Source organism: Pleuronectes platessa, chromosome 24 (genome assembly GCF_947347685.1).
Source record: "Pleuronectes platessa chromosome 24, fPlePla1.1, whole genome shotgun sequence".
In the NCBI taxonomy this organism is placed as follows: Eukaryota; Metazoa; Chordata; class Actinopteri; order Pleuronectiformes; family Pleuronectidae; genus Pleuronectes; species Pleuronectes platessa.
This window is the reverse complement of record NC_070649.1, coordinates 8,684,189-8,703,766: the sequence shown is the minus strand read 5'-3', so window position 1 is coordinate 8,703,766 and position 19,578 is coordinate 8,684,189. Positions and strand designations below refer to the sequence as shown.

Sequence of the window (19,578 nt, the reverse complement as noted above, 5' to 3'; positions counted from 1 at the left end):
AAATCATCGGGGCTTTACAAGGATACAGATTCCAAAGTAAAGGTACTCTGATCCAAAATGAGGCAAACACAGTGTTTCCAAGCTGCAGCCAGCAGAATCCTTAGTTTATCATTTTAGCCATCTCATTTGTCTCTAGTCTGGTGCTTGAATGTGCGACATGGCCAGGGTCACTCGCAGAACAGCCGCATCTGTTGTAATGGAGCGGCTTTGGGGATGATGCAAGGTATCTTAAAAGGTTTCCATGGAACACAGAAACAGTCCTGAGAGGGTTTAAACAGTGCAAAGGCTGAAAGGTTCCGTTTGGTTAGCCTTTGGAATAAACTCTGACAAACTATTAGGGGTTGCCGAATGGTTTAAAATACAGTGATGGCCAAGTTGATTTAAAACCACTTAGCCCACACTCTGCAGCCCTCTGTATTCCTCTTATCTACTCAAGCGTATACGTTGCTCGACTTGCATCCGGATACATTGGCCAGTCCCTTCTCCCTGTTTGTATTTTCCTGGCTGGATACTTTATCGCCACAGACTTCAAATGTGTGGGTTAAGCCTGCTGCAGGGTCCTCCTTAGATCACAAGCAAAGCAAAGGGAGGCAGGCTGGCTGGGAGATTTGCAGACACTCATTTTGGCTCAATGGTGAATTTTTTTTTTTTTGATTAGGTCCTTGGGCGGTCTTCTGGCTTTTCTTTGAGGCAATTGCAATCTCTTTACAAACAGCACAGTGTTAAGTTATCTCCTAATGAAAACGTGCTCAGTAATCGCTGCCTCTGTTGTGATTACTTTGTGTCAGTCAGTAAACATGTCCGGCTGTGTTTCCCTTTCCCCCGATTTCACAAAGAATCCTTTCAGCAGAGAGTTTGATAAATCACCCCGAAACAAGGGGCGGATTTAAAAATTGATTTGATTCATTTGCACTTCAGAAGTCAATAAAGTATGATCTTAACACTTATTTCCATAATTGGGCCGTAATGTGATTTGAAGAAATGCAATGGGAATCGCTTGATTTCATGCATGAAGAAAATGTTTTCATCCATGTCCAAATACAAAAGACCATGATAATTATTTTCTAAGCTCAATATGCAAAAAGTAGAAATGACAGCGAATTGAAATGGCAACGAAAATTGCTTTGACACGTCTTCCTTTCTACTGTTTGGTAAAATCTGCATTTTCAACCTTTTTTGGAATATAAACTCTGAACTATATAGATCAGAGCAATCCTAAAAGATCAAAAACCATTTTGGGAAAAACATGTAGGTCGTCCTGAATTGAACTTTTCAGGCTCTTGTAAAAAAGGTTTGGAGTGTTTGTATGTTTGCAGACAAAACCATTATAGATAAGGCGTTCTTAATCAAATTATTGATTGAACGTGTAGCCTCCCAGTTAAACCTCACTAATTAAGTTTGTTGAATTATTTCTTTCATACACAATTCTTTAACAATTATTAGTTGTATTTGTGATCGTAAGTTAGACTAGCTCATCCCCCATCTTCAAGTCTACATTCTGAGTCCAGTGTTGCACTTAACAGACTGATCCTTTAAATTAGCCAAATATTTTCTTAATATAATACAGAAATACATTTTTGTATGAGGCAAAACACTTCCTTGTTATAGCAGCATACTGTAGGCCCGAACTATCTATTGAATGTTGGACTTTTATAATTCTACATCTCCCTAAGTAAGGGGTTACTACATAAACCATTCTATTTGTCTGTGATGCATACCTCATGTTTCATTCCTATCGTTGTGTTCTTTCTTTTTACAAGCATGATTGATTTAGCTTTTTAGTAGCTGTCTTCGGCAGATACATCTTCTGTTTTTCTCGAATCCTGATTCCTGAACACATTTCAGCCAACTTTTTTTTTTACGTTGAATGCATCTTTGAGCAGTATAAATAAATCGTCAATATGTAAACACTATTGGCAGAGTTGAATAACAGACATTACAGCTTTTTATGCCCAGCATACATCTGATGTTGATGTACCATCAATCTGTCTAGTTGCTAATTGCATTTATTAGAATATGGCCTTAGGTAGACAAAGGCCTTGAACCATGTACTTGTGTGTGACCTTTTGACATATGATGCTTGCACTAACACACACAAACCCACACACTTGCGCTTCCTGAGTTCTTATCCTCCACTGTAAAGGTCCATCTATCATCAACACTGGTTTCATTTCTGCTCTCCACAACAGAGATGATGAAATGTTACACATCCCTTGCTCAAGCCGCCTCAGGCTCCCGGATCATTTGGAAGAAGCGGAGGGCGATCTGTCACTGTCGCTTATGCACTCGCCACTGCACGTAGGACAGAAACACATGCATGACTCACAAACACACAGCTTTATTGGCGTGTGTTCACATGCTATTTTTGACATTCACATATTTTATTCCAACTTTTGTCGTCCTACTTTCTTTCTGTCGGGAGCAAAAGCTGCAAGAGCTCTGAGTAAAGCACAGGAGTGTTTTACACACAGTGAGCAAGTCAATCCTAACATACTAAGAAGGGTGAAATGTTCTGCGTAACAATAACATGATAGTACTGCCACAGGCGTACATTATATCCTGTTGCATTGCAGTACAAATAGAACCATGTGAAAATACTCTTGTCTTTAATGGGTCTTTATTGCTCACCAAACTCCAGACATTTGACTATTTACTATTTTTGGAAAGAAACTCAACACAGTAGCGTAGAAACTTTACAGTCACTAGCGTTTTGGCTCTAACCATACTTTTGTAAATTGCTCATTCATACTCTACTTTTGCAAACCTGCAAGAGGAAGATGAGTATAAATATTTAGGAACAATCATGGATGTTAAACGATTATAGAATTCCAACACAGATGGCATCTATAAGAAAGTTCACAGTGGCAGCGATTTTGACCAGAACTGTGCAAACTTTTTCATGCCACTGCATATTGTTGCTGGGTTATTATTGTGAAGAAATGAGCAGCAGATGGACTTGTTTATAATGTGTAACAAGGCATCCTATGTCATTAAGGGACCATATGTTTGATAGAACAATGTGATTCTTCAAAGTAACCGTTAATATCAGAAAGGGAACAGAAGTAAAAGAGACAATATTCCCTCCTGTTGTATTTTGTGTTTGTGTAACAACTAAAGGCACATCGAAAGAAACAAGTTCATACACAGGTAGAGGTTAAAATACAATGAAAATATACAGGTTTTCCTTCTTAATGCCGAAGCAAAGGTTCTGTGTAGAAGTGAATCCTACACAGAACCCCCACGCCGTACCCTGACATGCCTACTAGTGTTTCGGCGGTGTAATTACAGAGCGACACACACACACACACACCACTACGCACAACTCTGAATGCTCACAACAGGCCCTGTGCATACGTACAGAATAGCTTCTACGCAGAACCCTAAATCTGCCTTTAAACCATTGCTGACAGAATGCATCAGCTGTGAGTGATGACTTTTACATAGATCAGTTTTCATGATCTGAATATCCAAGTAAAACTCATGCAAACCACTTAAATTATTCATGCACCAAATGATTCACCTGATTTCTCCCAGTTGACCTGAACTGGTTTTCAACATCTCTAATGAGCTAGGCTAAAATAAAAAGCCACAAATGTGTACAAATTGTGAATATCTTTCAAAACACCACTGAACATGTGTTCATTTCCAAAAGCATGAGACGTCAGTAGTGTTTACTATACAGCACATACTTTAATCGTGTCTTTGGTGGACACGATGGCATGTTCAATCTACAGCCCTGTTAAGTGGTAATGAATACAGACTGTCATGTGGTTGATACGTTGGCTTCACCTTAGTGCCACGTACTGACAAAGCTGCTAAGCTGTACAAGCCAAGAGTGAAGCATGGCAGATCTGTCTGTTGATAGTGTAATTCAAAGGGAGGGATTCTATTTAAGACATTATTTTCTCAGTGCTGTACCGATGAATCCACCAGGGACTTCTTGGTGGAGCAGTGCTCACAGCACTACACTAACCAAGGCCATTATTAGAACAATATTGCAGAGAGAAAGAATATTGACTCTTCTGCAGTCATATTTCCCAGCTATTCCATGCAATAAATAACTGGTTGGCTTAAATTAATAGATACATTTGATTTAAATGTAGGGTTATACAAGTTAGAACTCACAGCGTTTTCACACTTGGACCCTAAGTGTGATTTGTTTGGACAGATGTCAACTATAGCAGCTTGTGTAGTTGTGTAGTAGTGAGCAGATAATGTTTCTCAAGTCCAATCTTATACTAGCATCAAGGAAAAAGGTTGCCACCCTCCTGTATTTGCTTTCTTCCTCATGCCCCATACACGGCTGACCAATAACTGGAGTGAATATTCTCATCTAGTTTGTGGGTGATGCATTTTCATTATACATCTTAAAAGAACGGAACCAAGAGGAAATCAATCGAGCTCCGAACAGAGCAAAGTAGTAATAGGAATGAAAATAGTAAGGAAGCCTCTTCTCCTGGATTTGAATGAATCCGATTTTTCATTCGTCAAAAGGATTTAGATTTTTAGGTACTTCGCCACCAATGTTTGTGTGTGTGTCTACCTGGTCCTGAATTTGCTGGGATGCATTATCCATTATGTGACTCTGGTGCTTTTGGTCTTTTATCATCAATCACCGGGAAGAGTTTTTTATCTGGTTATGAAACTGTCTTATTTTAATATTGCTACAACAGCAGATGAGACAATCAGGGAGAAAATAGGCTTTTTCCATTAAGTATTCTCAATGTCTGTGTTCGGGGCGGACTGCCCATGAGGTCAGAGCAATGATTTACGACAGTCTGGCTGCAAAAGCCCATGTTTATGCAGAGGGAGAGGGAACAAGCAAGGGAGGCAAGCTGGGCTAGGCGGTAGGCTAAATGCTAGGCTAAAGGCCAGACCAGACCAGATCATTCTGTTTCCCGCCAACTTGACATCTCTTACTACAAGATGGATGAGATCAGAACGAGAATTAAGATACCTTGTCGCTATGCATCTTGCAAACAGCTCTGTGTAATGGTATGGCCTTTTCTTCAATTCTGCTCATATTTAATGCCGCTCTTGTAATGACCAATCGGTTGAGGACTTTGTAGAGCGAGTGTCCTACAAAGCCTCTTGGTCCGTCTCCCAGCCTGTTACAGCTGATTCGTCTATCCTTGGGTTCTCTTCACTGGTCGCTGTAGTAGATTGTTAATATGCAACGATGACCCCTCCAAAATTGTTTGTGCCAGATATGCCAAACAATCACCTGAAAACCTGCCACTGCCAAAAATGCTGCACCTGATGTCAGTGCATCAAGTTTCGAAACCACAAGACGGGGAACCTCGCTGATGCAACATTGTCTGTAAAAGTTGCAATTCTTCATTGCCTATTCATACGCAGGTTTTAAGAGTGGTCAAGCAGACTGGATTGTTGATGGGCAAACAGCTAAATAAGGATTTGGTTCCATGCACTCCCCTTTGAGTCTTTCAAACTTAGATCAGGCTTGGGCACGTGCAGACAGTTTGCAAAATGAGTGACATGTGGAAAACAGAGAGATCTCTATGTTTATTCCTCTTACTCCATGTAATAATGCATCACTTGCCTTAAACACAGCATGTTTTTATAGATTCCATAGAAAATCTGCGTTAAGTAGGTTTTACAACTATCTCAGCACCTCCTACTTCAGGCCTGGTCTTTATTTTCTCTATGGGTCTCAGCGTATGGTGAACACAAATTGAGCAAACTAAATATCTTCTTTTTAAGCATAGAAAACTTTCCCTTGGATTATTTCCATTTTACATCAGTACGTACTGAATCATAGAACACATTTAAATATAATATGAAAATCATCTCATCTTGTTTTGACTCTAGGCATCCACTCTCAATTCCCCCCCTACATTTAGTTTTAAGCTCTGTAATTCCCAAGGCTGCATCATTCATTTTATACAATCAATAGAGTGGTAAGTGGTTCCCATTCCTCCACTTTAACACGGCAGATCAGAATTTAGAGAATATTAAAGGTTGGAAGCAGGATAATATAAAGTATTAAAAAGAAATATAGAAATAGGTTAACCAGGGACTGCTAACAGAACTACACAAAATAGCTGGGATTGTATTCTTTGATCGGAAGGTTGACTCATGTCCACTCGATGGAGTAAATAACTCAACACCATTTGACCGCTCCGGTTCAAACCCCATGTCTGATCTTTTCCCATAAACACATGATCTTCCTGATGCCTGTGAACTCAGCTAAAATGTAGAAGACGCTCAATCAGGGCAGCCGCTCATTGTTGAGGCGTCCTTATTCAACTCCACTGCCAGCAGCACTGTTTGCAGCCAAACAAGGGCTGGATCCTCTCCAAATCCCAGCATGCAGGCACTGGCTGCTGTCATCTGGCCACAACAAGCTCCCCTTAGGGAGTTGACAGTGTCTGTGTTAGTGGGCCAGTTGTTTTTGGAGACAATAGCCAAGGTGCGCATTTGTAGCTGTGCACACCAAACACACACATTTTACGGCTTTTGCCTCACCCTTCATCCCCTTTGTCTTGTCACATTCACCTTTGGGTCCACAGTGAATCCACACATGCTGGCTCTGCTGAATCTTTCATGTGCTTGGGATGCGGGTCTGTGGATGTGTTTCAAACCCTCTATGGCACCTTATGAAGCCGAGGACCAGCAGGAGCTGTGTCTCCTCACAGAGGGACGGAAAGGAGACCAGTCAGCATCGCTCTGGACCAAACTTTAAAAGGCTTCATATTGTTTTTCTGAAAGACTCTTAAGAACTTGTATGGCCCTCCCTTCTTTATTTGAAACAAGGCTGTTTATTCCTTCAATCCAAACAAAGGGGTGATGGATTAACGTGGGTGTTTAAAGCCCAACTGAAACTAGTGCGGTTCTTATTTCTTTCGATGACACCTCTGCAATATGCCATTTAGGATGCAGGTATCTTTTGTCCACACAGTAAGAGAAATTATTTGCATATAGAAAATTTTTTCTCCCCATACCTTTTAGCTTTTAATGCCTTCCTAAAAGGCCTTGGTGTGTGTTTGAATTTTGCAATAACGAATGAAATTGACAGAAATGCCCGAAGCCTCAGGAGGTCCTTAGTGTTTTTTGTTTTGTTTAGATTATCCAGGTCACTTGGTTTTGTTGTCCAATTTCAAAAGTGGAAAATTGTTTATTTTGGAGAGGTGCTGTTTTGATCAGTTACCCATCAGCGGTAACTGAACAGAGCTGCAATCTTGGATTCAACACTCCGTCCCCCTGAGAGTTGTATTATCGATTTGAGGGTGTATGCACATTTAATGATGAATGATGGCTTCTGAGCGCTGACTGAATCTACATTGGATTAAGAAAATGAGATTAGGCTGTGAATTAAGTTTGGGTCTCATATATATGGTAAATAATGCTTGCGCTTTGTTATATCAAGTTATTTTCCACCTGGTGTGATGGGTTGTCTGTGCCAAAACTAACAATAAACATCATGATCCATGAATTAACATGATTAATACATAGTTTCCTCTGAAAGTGGTCGGAAAGTAGTGACTGTTGCATTTCCGAGAATCCCAAGGTGACTTCTTCAAATGTCTCCATTAAACCTGGAAAATCCATAAACCTGGAAGATCTTCAGTTAACAGCAGGGACGGACTGGGGGTCAATAATGCAGGCTGGGAATTTGACTCCTTTCCAGACAACCTTTTTGGTTATGCAAACCCTGTTTGTTGATGTAACGGTTACTAGACTGGTTAACAAGAGGGCGGCCCAGTAACTAGCTGCCCTCTGCCATCTTTTCAATGTCTAATGCCAAAAGAATCTCCTTTACTGTTGCTACCACCAAAACAGTCACAATATGATATTTCCAAGGGCTTTTACTTTGAAATGCTACATCAGATTGTCCTGGTATTGTCAGAGTCAGACTCTGAGCTGGTGAACAGTCATTGTGACAAAGATGTGTCTGTGGAAACAGTTTCTTAATGACAGTTTGTTATTATGTTGCTTGAATTTGAGTGTTTCTCTATTATAGAGTTTGACTAATAATTCACGCGTGGTAATGACATTTTTTAAATCGTAATTTTCTCTGAAATAGAATCCCACGCAGTAAGAATTTTTTATCATTCATTTTAACGACGATTGTCTATCTTTAATGTTAAGCAATGCAGTTTCACATGAGCACAAGCAGGGACATAAACATTAAAATGAACAACAAAAAACATAAACATTCAAAACTGCCCTTTAATCAACATACACAATGATTTTTGGCCCAATTGTTCAATGGTCAATGTCAATGTGTTGTTTCTGATGTACTTTGAATTTGGGTTATGAGGGTTTATGCTGGCATGCAAAGGCAGTTCAACTCTTGTCTCCCAACTTGTTGGAAAGGTGAGCTTCGCTGGATTTACCTTGTTGCATTATATTAAGCTGTGTTGCTCTGTGGCTGGCTGTTTAACAAGCAGAACACCACCTCTTTGTGTGACAGCCTCTATTGGGAAATGGTTTTGGGCCATAGTCAGCAGTGCTCAGCTACTGATGCTGCGGTGGTTTCTTACTGCAATGTGGTCAGCTGTGGCAGGCATGTGTGTACTTCAGTGTGTTCTCTCACAACAACAATTGGATTAATTTGTTTTTCAAATAGACTCGGGTGCCGCTCGAATACTCCATTTTGCTTGGGAACCTTCCTAACTAAGTGAAATGACCTGGAAGTTTTTCAGCCACCACCATAATAAAAGCTGTTAGAATTCTCTTAATTGTAAAGAAAAGAGGCGTAATGCTTCCTAACCTGTCTCCTTTAGCAAAGCAAACACCGGGCCATCCTTTGTGAAAGGAAATGAGAAAATGCCGCCCCACAATTCTTTGCGACAGCATTTAAAAATGCAGCACAACCCCGCACCTTGCAGTGGGACACACCCACGTACATCCTGTTTTATTCTCCTGACACGATCCAGAACTGATTACTGATTTCTTCTCCGTCACATCTGTCCTGAAAGCAACAGACGGATTCATTTTAAACTTCAAAATATCGTCATCACAACTAAAAAACGTTTATGAAAGTTATTTGAATTCCTGATTGTGGATTGTACACAATGCAAATGCACAAAAGAGCTTGTTGCAAATTAGAGTAAAAATTCTCCTGTTGTGGATTTATTTTTGGCCTTAAATTGGATGCAACTAGCAAGCTGAGAGAGCCGAATTAAGTAATTTGTCCTCTTTATAAATGTGATTGGTGTGTGTTAAAACCAAATTATGTTGTTTTCTCCCTGTCTGAGTTTACAGTATGTGTGCGTGGTAAGAACAAGCGGATGAAGTACTGGCTGAATGATGAATATGCACCAATTAAATAAAAGTCTCAATCATTGTGTGGGGATCAGACTTGATACTGTGACAGTGGCTGCAAACAAACTAACCATCAACAAATACGTTGAGAGGATAAGTCTCGAGGAGGAAGACCATTATATTAGCTAAATAAATATCTCCTTAACAATATCAATTAACCAATAAAACAGAACAACAACCAACAATGGCCCACGCACCAGTCGCCGATAAACTATATGTATTCGTCTCATCGCCCAACCCTAACATGTATTGACTAATCACAGATCGATTTTTTTGCCTTCCAATAAAAGAGGTTATTCTGTGTGTACGTGAGCTGAGAGAGAGATGCTTTTCTCTGTGTCTCAATCTCTCCCAACAAGTCTTCATCGTCAATCAGTGACTGTCCTGTCGTTTTTCAGTCTGTCTCTGTAGTTTTATATGAACGTCTTTAGACACACTCATCTGGAATCAGACAAAAAGCATGTTACTTATGTGTGAATGATCGAAGTCGCTTAAACCCCCTTTCGGTTGCTTGAAAATAATATCTTCAATTTCATTCCAGCAACCATTATCACAGAAGGGAAAGCCTGTTAACACCTTTTACCACAGTAGGGGCTTAGAATGTAATGTGCATTAAGTGGCAGAGGTTCTGTTTTGTTTCCGCTGTTCTCCACCAACTAAAGACTAAATTAGGACTTGTGCTGGTGGGGGAGCAGACAACAACAAGCATTACTGTAGCAAAACACTACTGGAATCTGTCAGAATAAGGGACATAACACAGCCTGAAAATAATGTTATTTATGAATGCTTATTTCATGCTTGCTGATGACGGTGCCCCGAACTGGCTTTTACTAGCTCCATTAGTGCCACGACTGTCATTAGAATGGTTTTAATGGTTCCGGGAAGTCCCTGGTTATGGATTCTTGAGACTCTTCAGTGGAAAAGCGCATTAATTTGATACTAACCCAGATTATGGACTACATTTTACTGATGTGTTTACTCTTGGGAGGAATAAAGAAGAAGCCTATCAATTATTCAGACAGTTTATGACTGTTGTCTGATTGTAATGGTTTAATAGAGCAACTAACTAAAGTGGGGGAAAACAAAATTGTAGTGAGGGGGAAGAGGTAGAAAAACGCAGTTAAACGGAGAGACTTTGGACAGTCATGTTATATTGCCATGTGAGACTTCCTCCGTACGTCAACATATGACAACAATGGAGAATCAATATGGAGACCCACCTTACAAAGACACAGTTCATCCTCTAATTTGACTATTTAATTATATAACTTTTTTAATTTGTACAGAGCCTAATCACAAAATAAATGATCTTAAACCACTGCTCAAAGTAAGATCAAACCCTCTGGATATTACAGGGAAACCCAAAAGTTCCGAGAATGAGCACGCACTTGAGTTGTTGGAGAAAAAAGTGAGAGGAAAGAGGTGGGCTGAAAGAGTGGGATAAAAGAGAGAGATGTGTGGAGGTGAAGAAAGAGAGACCAGGAACAGTTGTTTAACTGCTGTATTTAAGAGCTTTTATTTTGAAACTATAGATTAGCAACAAAACTGACAGTGGTTTCAATGTCAGTGACAGTCCAGCAACAGGATCATGCTCCTCATATTGAAAATTAATGAAAAGCATTTGGGGGGTGATGGGTACCCTGCATGTGCCCTGTATATACCCCTATCAGCTGTTGGTCACTTTTCATATAGTATCACATGATGTGGAATAATCTGATCAATATAAGCTTTAGATCAGGGTCAGGGTCTTAATATGATGTAATGTAATCATCCACAACCTCCCACTATCAGGCAACACTGTGTTTTAGCTATTCGGTTGCAGTCCTTGTAATGTATCTGTGACTGGGTTTTTTCACATACTTGGTACAGACATATCATTATTCAACTATAAAAATGTTTTTCTTACTTCCATTTATAATCCACCTGAGCTGTCAATGGGCGTCCACCCATTTCAATACAGCGCATTGGAGGCAGATTAAAGGGTCGTTTCGCCAGCTCATTGGGTAATTACTAGTTTTAATTGCTCCCATTCAAGGGAATTAGCACGAGCCCTCTGTTGTGAACTCTGTGTTTCCGCTTGCATTGTTCAACATCATCCAGTTTCAGGCTTAGTGACATCACAGAAGTCAATTAGGATTTAAAGAGACTCGAGGAGCCCCCTTTATTCTACCTGAGTATTAGAGTTGAGATGAACAAAGGTCCTCGAGCTTTTCAGGCTTGAGCTTTCGCTTCCTTCTGTAGGGCTCTCCACTCAGTTTACGGCCGTTTCCTTTATTCACACGGAAGTACCGTTTCAACCACAAAGGTTAAAGCTGTGTTTTTACCCAGTAATGAATTCGCTATCCAATGTTGGTAATAAAGGAAACAAAGAGGCATTTCAAATTCATGCTAAAGTCACTTTGTGGTTTAATTATTGCCGAAACAATAGTGTTTAGACCTCTCTGTGAAACACGTCTGGCCACTTCAAAACTGTGTGGACAAAAAGAAGCAATGAAAATACAGCATGAAAAGACAAAAATATACAGATATAGAACCCCACATTGATTTTTATACATACAATGCAGGTTTATCCAGGGTGTATAGGTAGTCATTAGGGATTGGATTCAGCTCACACACAAGCAATCCTTGAAGCTAATGCGTGGATGGATGGTTTGTGGACACAGCGGCCATGCGCAGGCAGGTTTGTTTAGTGACAGATAGAACCGCCAGCAAACCATTTCATTCTGTCCCAACAAAATGATTGATCATGTTTATTACAATCACGTGAGGGCCAGAGACAGCTGCTTTATTTATTGATGCCCATCAGGATGTGGAGGGGATTTCAGAGACTAAGATGAAGTGCTTCAGAATCTCCGTACCAACCCTACCTTTAAGTCAAGACATCAGATACCAAAACTTAATAGATATGCAGTACTTGCTTATTTTCAGCTGATTTATTAGGTGTCATTTCTCAGCAGCTATATATACACGTATACCTATATCAGTTACAATATTAGTATGATACTCACTCAGTGGTGAACTGAAATGTGACATTTTTGTCCTCATGACTAAAGTCTCTCTTATTTTGGGTTAAGAATAGTTTTATCGCGTCCAGTCCACTGAATGAGCTTTAGGTTTGGAACAAGTGGTGGCTCCGGTTTCAAGAAATTAATATTGACTGGTGTTAAAGGATAGTTAACCCAAAGATGAAATCCATTATTTACACACCACTGTGCCGATGGAGGGGTGGGTGAAGTGTTGGAGTCCACTAAACACTTTGAGTCTCGGGGGGTAAACAGTGTTCGAGTCGATTTTGAATGTCGGGGCTTCCGGACACTTGGATCACACCACTGGAGCAGCATGGAGGCATTTTATGTTCTTGTATTGGATCTGGCTGCAACTCTGTGTAATATAATTGAAAACGTGGGCTTTACTTTCACTGTGAAGACCCTTGAATGAGATATTTGACCTATGATACCTACCCTGTCCATGTTTTGAATGCCACATACTGCACTGGCAATTTCCAATTTCAATTCAGCATTAAATATAATGCACCAAGTCATTTCATTTTGAATCGGACCCCTGGACGTGAATTGCACGCCATTGACTCTAATCTAACCTTTTTTGGCCATGACCTTCATTAGCCATTCATACAAAACATGAAAATGTCATCACAATTATTTTTTAATCAATCTCAATTTTGCCTATAAACAATGAGCTAGAAGCTAATGTTGTTGAGTAGGTGTTTGGGTAAATATGAGCGTTCTTGCTTCTGCGCCCAGCTTTAAGGTTTGTGAAATACTTGGTATGAACGAAGCCTTGTAGCACTTTGCCTTGGCGCCTTCTCTCTTCCTTTCAGCACACTTCTGAATGCGATTATCGGATACTGAAAACTGATTAACCTCCTGGTGAAGGTTCAGCCGTATTCATTTGACTGCAGCTGTTGGAATGTCCTTGTTGAACATGTGCACAGCAGATGATTCAGACGCAAAATTAGCCTCGTGTTTTCCGTCTTTTCACTTGGCCTGGCACGTCACCCTGACACAGGTCTGCCTCACAAACGACATCCACTTCCAAAGACTTAAACCGACTAGATTCACTGTGACAGTAACTTCTTTACAAAGAAACTGTTTTTTAAGTTATTGATAATGCAGGCACTAACTAATCGTAATTGTGGTCAATATTACTTAACTCAGTCTGCACTGATCACTTATTTTCAAGCATGAGCAGCAGAACCTTTCCACCACCATCACCAAAGCCTCAACTCATTGCCTCATTCCACTATAAACAATACAGCATGGGTGTTGTGAGGAGCACCGGCGCAGCAAAGTTAATACGTACAACAATAATTGTTTTTGTGCATGTGTGAAACAAAGATTGCGGGTAAAATCCAGAAAACTGGCTACGGTGACAATTGTGCAAAATTGGTCCTTTAATTCCACAGGTCAAAGTGGGGATTTACAGTTGTTGACGAACTGTTTAACTCTGAATCATCAAAAAGTGATTTGACCAATAAAAACATCCTAATCAGATGCACTTATGCTGGCCACCTTAGTGAGGTACTATCTCTCATTACCTATTTGTAAGGGATCATTATTGTGATAGCTCACTGAACGTCCACAGAGTTCACTCTAATGCACACTGGAGTATGCTGAGGTCCGCCTCCCTCCCTTCCTGCCAAGGATGGTAAAAACGTAGTGATTGTTTTGATGGTCAATCGGGCCACTAATATAGCAAGACTGATCCCTGTGCTGCTGATGGCCAGTCTGACTGTGACAGATAGGTCAATTGTTCGGTGAGGGCGATTCACACTGCTCTACAATGAAGTGTAAAATATTCGGATTATGATGAAACTGTTTTGGGGACAAGTTAGTAGATTGGTGCCAAACATCAAGTTAACTAATGGTACGTACAGCAGACCAGAATATGTTAGGGCAGTTCTGCTAGCCTTATTATCTGACAGCAGTGAGAATAATGTTCCGTCTGAGACTTTTCAAACTTACTGCACATCTTCCACAGGGAAGATCAAGCACAGACTGTGTTATTTGCTTGTTTACCGACTGCTGCCTCTGAGATGTGAAAACACAGAAAAACAGTATCGTGACAAATTGTAGAGCAGTAAAACTTCTTTGTCCACCAGAGGAGCAGGGTCAACATAAAGTGTCATGTTTAACGAAGTATTTCTATCATATTGAGTTGGTGTGAATAAATTAAATAAAATTATATTTATACATAAATATCTACATTAAACACAAGTTTCATGTATAAATATGCTTATTTATTTAATCTTTCTCAAGATATTTGATTTAACGACACTATCTCAACATGATAGGTAACAATTCATTAAATATGACCTTTTACATTGAATTTATTTGATGAAGTTGCATACAAATTTAAGATGTAACTGAAAAACACTAAGTAAATGTTTAAGGCATAATTTTTTTTTTTATGAGATCCACTAAAACAGAGCAGCAATGTTACCTATGACAAAAATAGTAAAAATAACAGATTTATATTAATTTGCTGGATTTAAAACATAAAACAGTTATTTCAACCGTTTATTAGAAGTTTGACTAACACTAAGTTTCTTAGTGGGAAGAGTTTCATGAGTCCATTGTCTAAAACGTGCCCGTGGATGGGAAAGCTATTTTCCTTTTATTATTTTTTTCATTATGAAATCGAAACACCTGTCCGAAGCAATTTTGATAGTGAAGTAACAAATGACAAAATAAAAGTCATGTCTTTTCAGAGTTACTGGTAGGAATATACCACAGACACATTTCCCAGGATGAATGGAAAATAAATGTTACTTTTTTTATAGACTGAGTGAAAATATTACAGGCTGCCTCTCCCTGTGTCTCCCTATGTCCTGCATCCACGGCCTCAGAAAAAAATCATCTTTCACAGTGTCAAAAAAAACAAGAACTTGTTTATCAACCTAAAGTGTGTCCAGCCTCTTGATATGCACAACAACTCGTATCGGTTCGGGAGTCAGAGAGCATTTCTGAAACTGTAAACAAAGCCAATGAAGCAGGGCTGCAGGGGGCACCCTTCTTCAAATTGAAGATTAAATGGATATTTCACCTGGCAGCGGTAAACAACACTGCTCGGAGCAGTGTCAAGTTCATCACATTGAAAATGGAAATGGTGGCCTGCTCCCCCCGTTTTGCCCATGTTTGTTTTCGCTCTCAGCTCTGCAGCGTTTGCAGGGGTGGAATCCTGTAGACCTAATAGGCTTATAGGATAATATCACTTTGTTTTCCTCTCTCTTGTCCTTGCTCAGTGCCTGGTGTTTGAAGATGCTCCCAACGGCGTGAAGGCGGCGCTGGCGGCAGGGATGCAGGTGGTGATGATTCCCGATGACAACCTAGACCCCAGCCTTACCCAGGAGGCCACGCTGCGGCTCAGGAGCATGGAGGAGTTCCGGCCGCAGCTCTTTGGCTTGCCGGCGTATGACTGAGCCTGAAAGCCCGTCAGAAACCACACCATATAATTCAGTCTGTGCGTCCGACTCCTCTCTTATTCCACGGTGATGATCAAGTCGGAAAAAACAAGCTGACTTCCTCCCTGCATGCCTTACCCTGCTCTGGGTATAAAGTGATGTTATTTGTTTTTTCTTCCCAGTTAATGACATTCAATCATTCGATAGATGAGACTTAACGTCACTGAAGAAGACCAGTAAGCTGTTAGATCTCAGGCCAGTTCATTAGCAATCTATTTCAGGACTCCTTTCTGAAAGCTTTTGCTGGATATATTACACATATTGTGTCACTTGGCATAGGTGAGGTTTATATATCTGTTTCCCTATCTTCTTCCACCATTTTGCCAAAGTGAACAGGGATTCATTTGCATTGCTTAAACATTACAAATGTATTCAACAACACAAACTACAACTCAAGCTGTAATCCATCCACTGTAAATAGCTCACAGGGGGTGTCTTTAAAATATACAGAGAAACAGGGGCACTGGGTCTAAAAATGTGAATGTCATTTTCCCTCCATTGTACTTTAAAAGACCCCCACATTTTGGCACACATGCATAGCGCACATTTCGAAATTCATTTTACTGATCATTTATTGTGTTGTTTTCACAATAAAAACTGTGGTTTATTCTCTTTAAAAAGCCCCACTGTCTTGGATGTCCGACACTGACAATCATATGTGAGCATTTCCAAAATAAAACGAGTCCATGCTGCGGTTGGGTATCATTCGAAATGTTTGCATGATTGTTAGTTAGTCTTTCAGCACATTGCCGTTTCCCTATTGAGTCGGAGACATTCAGGTTAAACATGAACTGAATTTGCATGCAAGCATTTTAGTTTGTAGGATTCAAAAAGGAAATAAACAGCATTTGACCACCTGTTTTGCTGGCATAATATATACAAGAGTTCTGCTACCACAAACCGAGTCCTAAAGCTTCGTTGCATTGTTGGCTTGCCTTGGGTTTCGGCCACGATGAGCTCAAAAGCCTCGGGCTTGGGTTGAGCTCAGGTTTAATTCAAAACAAATTACATTTGTTCCTACTTTCTATGACTGTACCACCAGCCTGTGGTCAGTGTGTGTCGCAAGTAGATGCACACGGAGGTCAGTGGTGGATTACATGAAAAACATCATTACATCTTAAACCGGATGTACCCGTCAGGTTCAGCCTCTGCCTCAAAATGTCACAAGCTGAACAAGTACATTTTTGCCCCTTGCAATTATGAGTGCTTAAACTTGTGCAGGGCTTTTGTGTTACACTACAGCTATGCTGCGTTTACTCTCGACACAGGATGATTTGTGTTAAAAGCCCTGACTCACACTACTCAAGCCACTGACTTCAGTTGCTGCATGGTCCTGTTTATGGAAATGCCTGAGAAGGCAGCATGGTCAAGTGTGAGTCCACGAGGCCACCTGGAGACGTAGGAAATTGACAATCAATCTATACAATGCTACCTGAGGCTTACCGGAGTCGGTTTCATGAAATTCTTGGTCAATTGTGAGTTTCACACTCAGCGCTGACTGGCTTTTGCAACATGGGGTCATGCTGTTTTGTTTTTTTGGCTCTACTTCAAATATTTCAACTCCCAAATGACACGAAATGTATGTACCACAATGTAATGCTGCATGTAATAGCACAGTTACCATGGTCATTTGGATGTTTCCACTAAAATGATCAGCTCCTGGAACACACACACGCACACACACACACACACTCACATACAGTGGATCAGTTTGGAGTCGACACCACCCCACAGTGTAATCCAGTACAGAGGCCTTGAGTTGCCTCCACTCTTTCATCTCTGCTCATACTACGAATCGCATGTACCCCGTCCTCTTGCTGAGCAGGCTTTAACGGCCCGCCGGAGGATCCCGGTGCCGCTGAAATCCGATTTCACCCACAGAGCGAGTTTATCTCCTCAGCTATTTCTTTCTCTTCCCCCCCCCCCCCCCGTTTCTTGCTCACACCCTCCTCTCTCTGGAGCTATACATATCATTCACCCTCTCCTGCCTGAGGTGAAGTTCCTGTACTGGCGTATGCATGCGGCTTACAGTCTGATCACACTGTGGTTTAAGTGTTAAAAGGGAATGCATGTGCTTTAATGTAGATTCAAAGTGGAGGCTGCCTGAAAAAGAACACCAGACTAAAATGTCTCCATTCAAAAGACTTAATCCAATTTTAAGGAGGTTGTCAGACTTAGTGGACCTTCTGATGTTCATGTAACCATTTTTTTAGGATAATGTAACATAAGTTGTGTAGCTTGCCATGTACTTCCATTTAGTTCTTGTCTAATTGGTCTTTTATTCTATTATGACAAAAATAATAAAAATAACAGATTTATATACATTTTAATAATTTGTAATTAATTTTAATTGTATAACATAAAACAGTTATTTCAACCGTTTATTAGAAGTTTGACTAACACTAAGTTTCTTAGTGGGAAGAGTTTCATGAGTCCATTGTCTAAAACCCAGGATGAATGGAAAATAAATGTTACTTTTTTTTATAGACTGAGTGAAAATATTACAGGCTGCCTCTCCCTGTGTCTCCCTATGTCCTGAATCCACGGCCTCAGAGAAAAATCATCTTTAAAGTGTAAAAAAAACAATAATTTGTTTATCAACAATCAACTTCTTGTCTAATTGGTCTTATTCTATTTTTAGCTCCATTTCTAATCAAGCACTGCTCACCTTGCTTGCCCTGACTCCACTGCTGCTATTGAACATGTTCACAAGGGTCAGAGTCTGTGTTCCGATTGACAGAGAGTTTTGGGAAGAGCACTTGTGCCTTTCAGCATGTTGTCCTCTTTGAAATTGAAATCCAGCCTGTGATGTTGAGTTGTGGAGCTCGGCGTCTTTCTCCTCTCATTTTAACACGCTGTGACCCATTTCAAGATAATGGTTTCCACCTTTTCGGACTGGCTTTTTTCCCCTACTTTATAAACAGCCACCCCTGGGACATTTTGCAATCTCACCGGGTCAGCCGTGTGACGTCCTCACATCTCAGGGTGTCTCCGGATACCTGTTTAAAAAACATACAAGTGGGCTTGAGGCGTCGCCCCCTATGTGCGATTTTTTTTTTTTTTTAACCAAAAGGGGAGAAAAAAAAACAAATTTGCATTCTCTCCCATCTCTGCCAGTCGCCAATTCTGCCTGTGAGTGAAGAGGGCAAGGGGAGCGGCGGCAGAGATAGCTCCCTGACACGTTTCCCGGGCCCCTGTCCTCGGCTGTGTTCACGACTGATAGGCGAGAGTGGCCGCGGGACACATCCATCTTCAATGTCAGGTTTTATATCCGGAGTTTTATCAGGTCTCAGACAAGCAGCTCCTGTACAGGCAAAGTTGGGAGAAAAAAAAAAAACACTGGACGCCAGGGAGAGACATTGTATAGATGACCTTATTTTAAACTGTAAACTTTTTTATTTGTTCCAGGCCTAGGGGGGGCTACCGAACAGAATGTGGATAGAGAGGCGTGGGAGCCAATCAGATAATGCAGATTGGCCTCTTCCTGAACATTTTCATCAAGATATGCCGAATCAAAAGATACTGACTGAATGTCATATCTGTAAGGAAGCAATATTTGTATTTTTCTTTCTTCAGGGGATTTGGAAAGACAAGAACTCACCTTACTGAGGACAATGAGGGATTAAATACACGGGGGGGGGCTTCTGTGTTAAAGTCAGAAAATCCCCTGAAGCGACTGTGATTTAAGTATTTCAATTGATTCCTCTGACAAAAAAAGAGTTATAATCCAAAAGTTTGCATTTAAATACTCAACAGTGGTTCTGTGTATGCAAACTTCTTCATGTTAATAGTATTAAGAAAATCCTCCC

General features: G+C 40.5%; 1 protein-coding gene across 1 annotated transcript in view; it reads left to right on the top strand.

Annotated features, from left to right (window-relative positions):
- pudp (pseudouridine 5'-phosphatase) overlaps nt 1-16,461 on the top strand; it is a 32,771-nt gene extending 16,310 nt beyond the window's left edge. Inside the window, exon 4 of the mRNA XM_053417140.1 lies at nt 15,551-16,461. Coding sequence (XP_053273115.1) covers nt 15,551-15,727 — 177 coding nt within the window. The 3' untranslated portion in view covers nt 15,728-16,461. The remainder of the gene's footprint in view (nt 1-15,550) is intronic.
- The last annotated feature ends 3,117 nt before the right edge of the window (nt 16,462-19,578 follow it).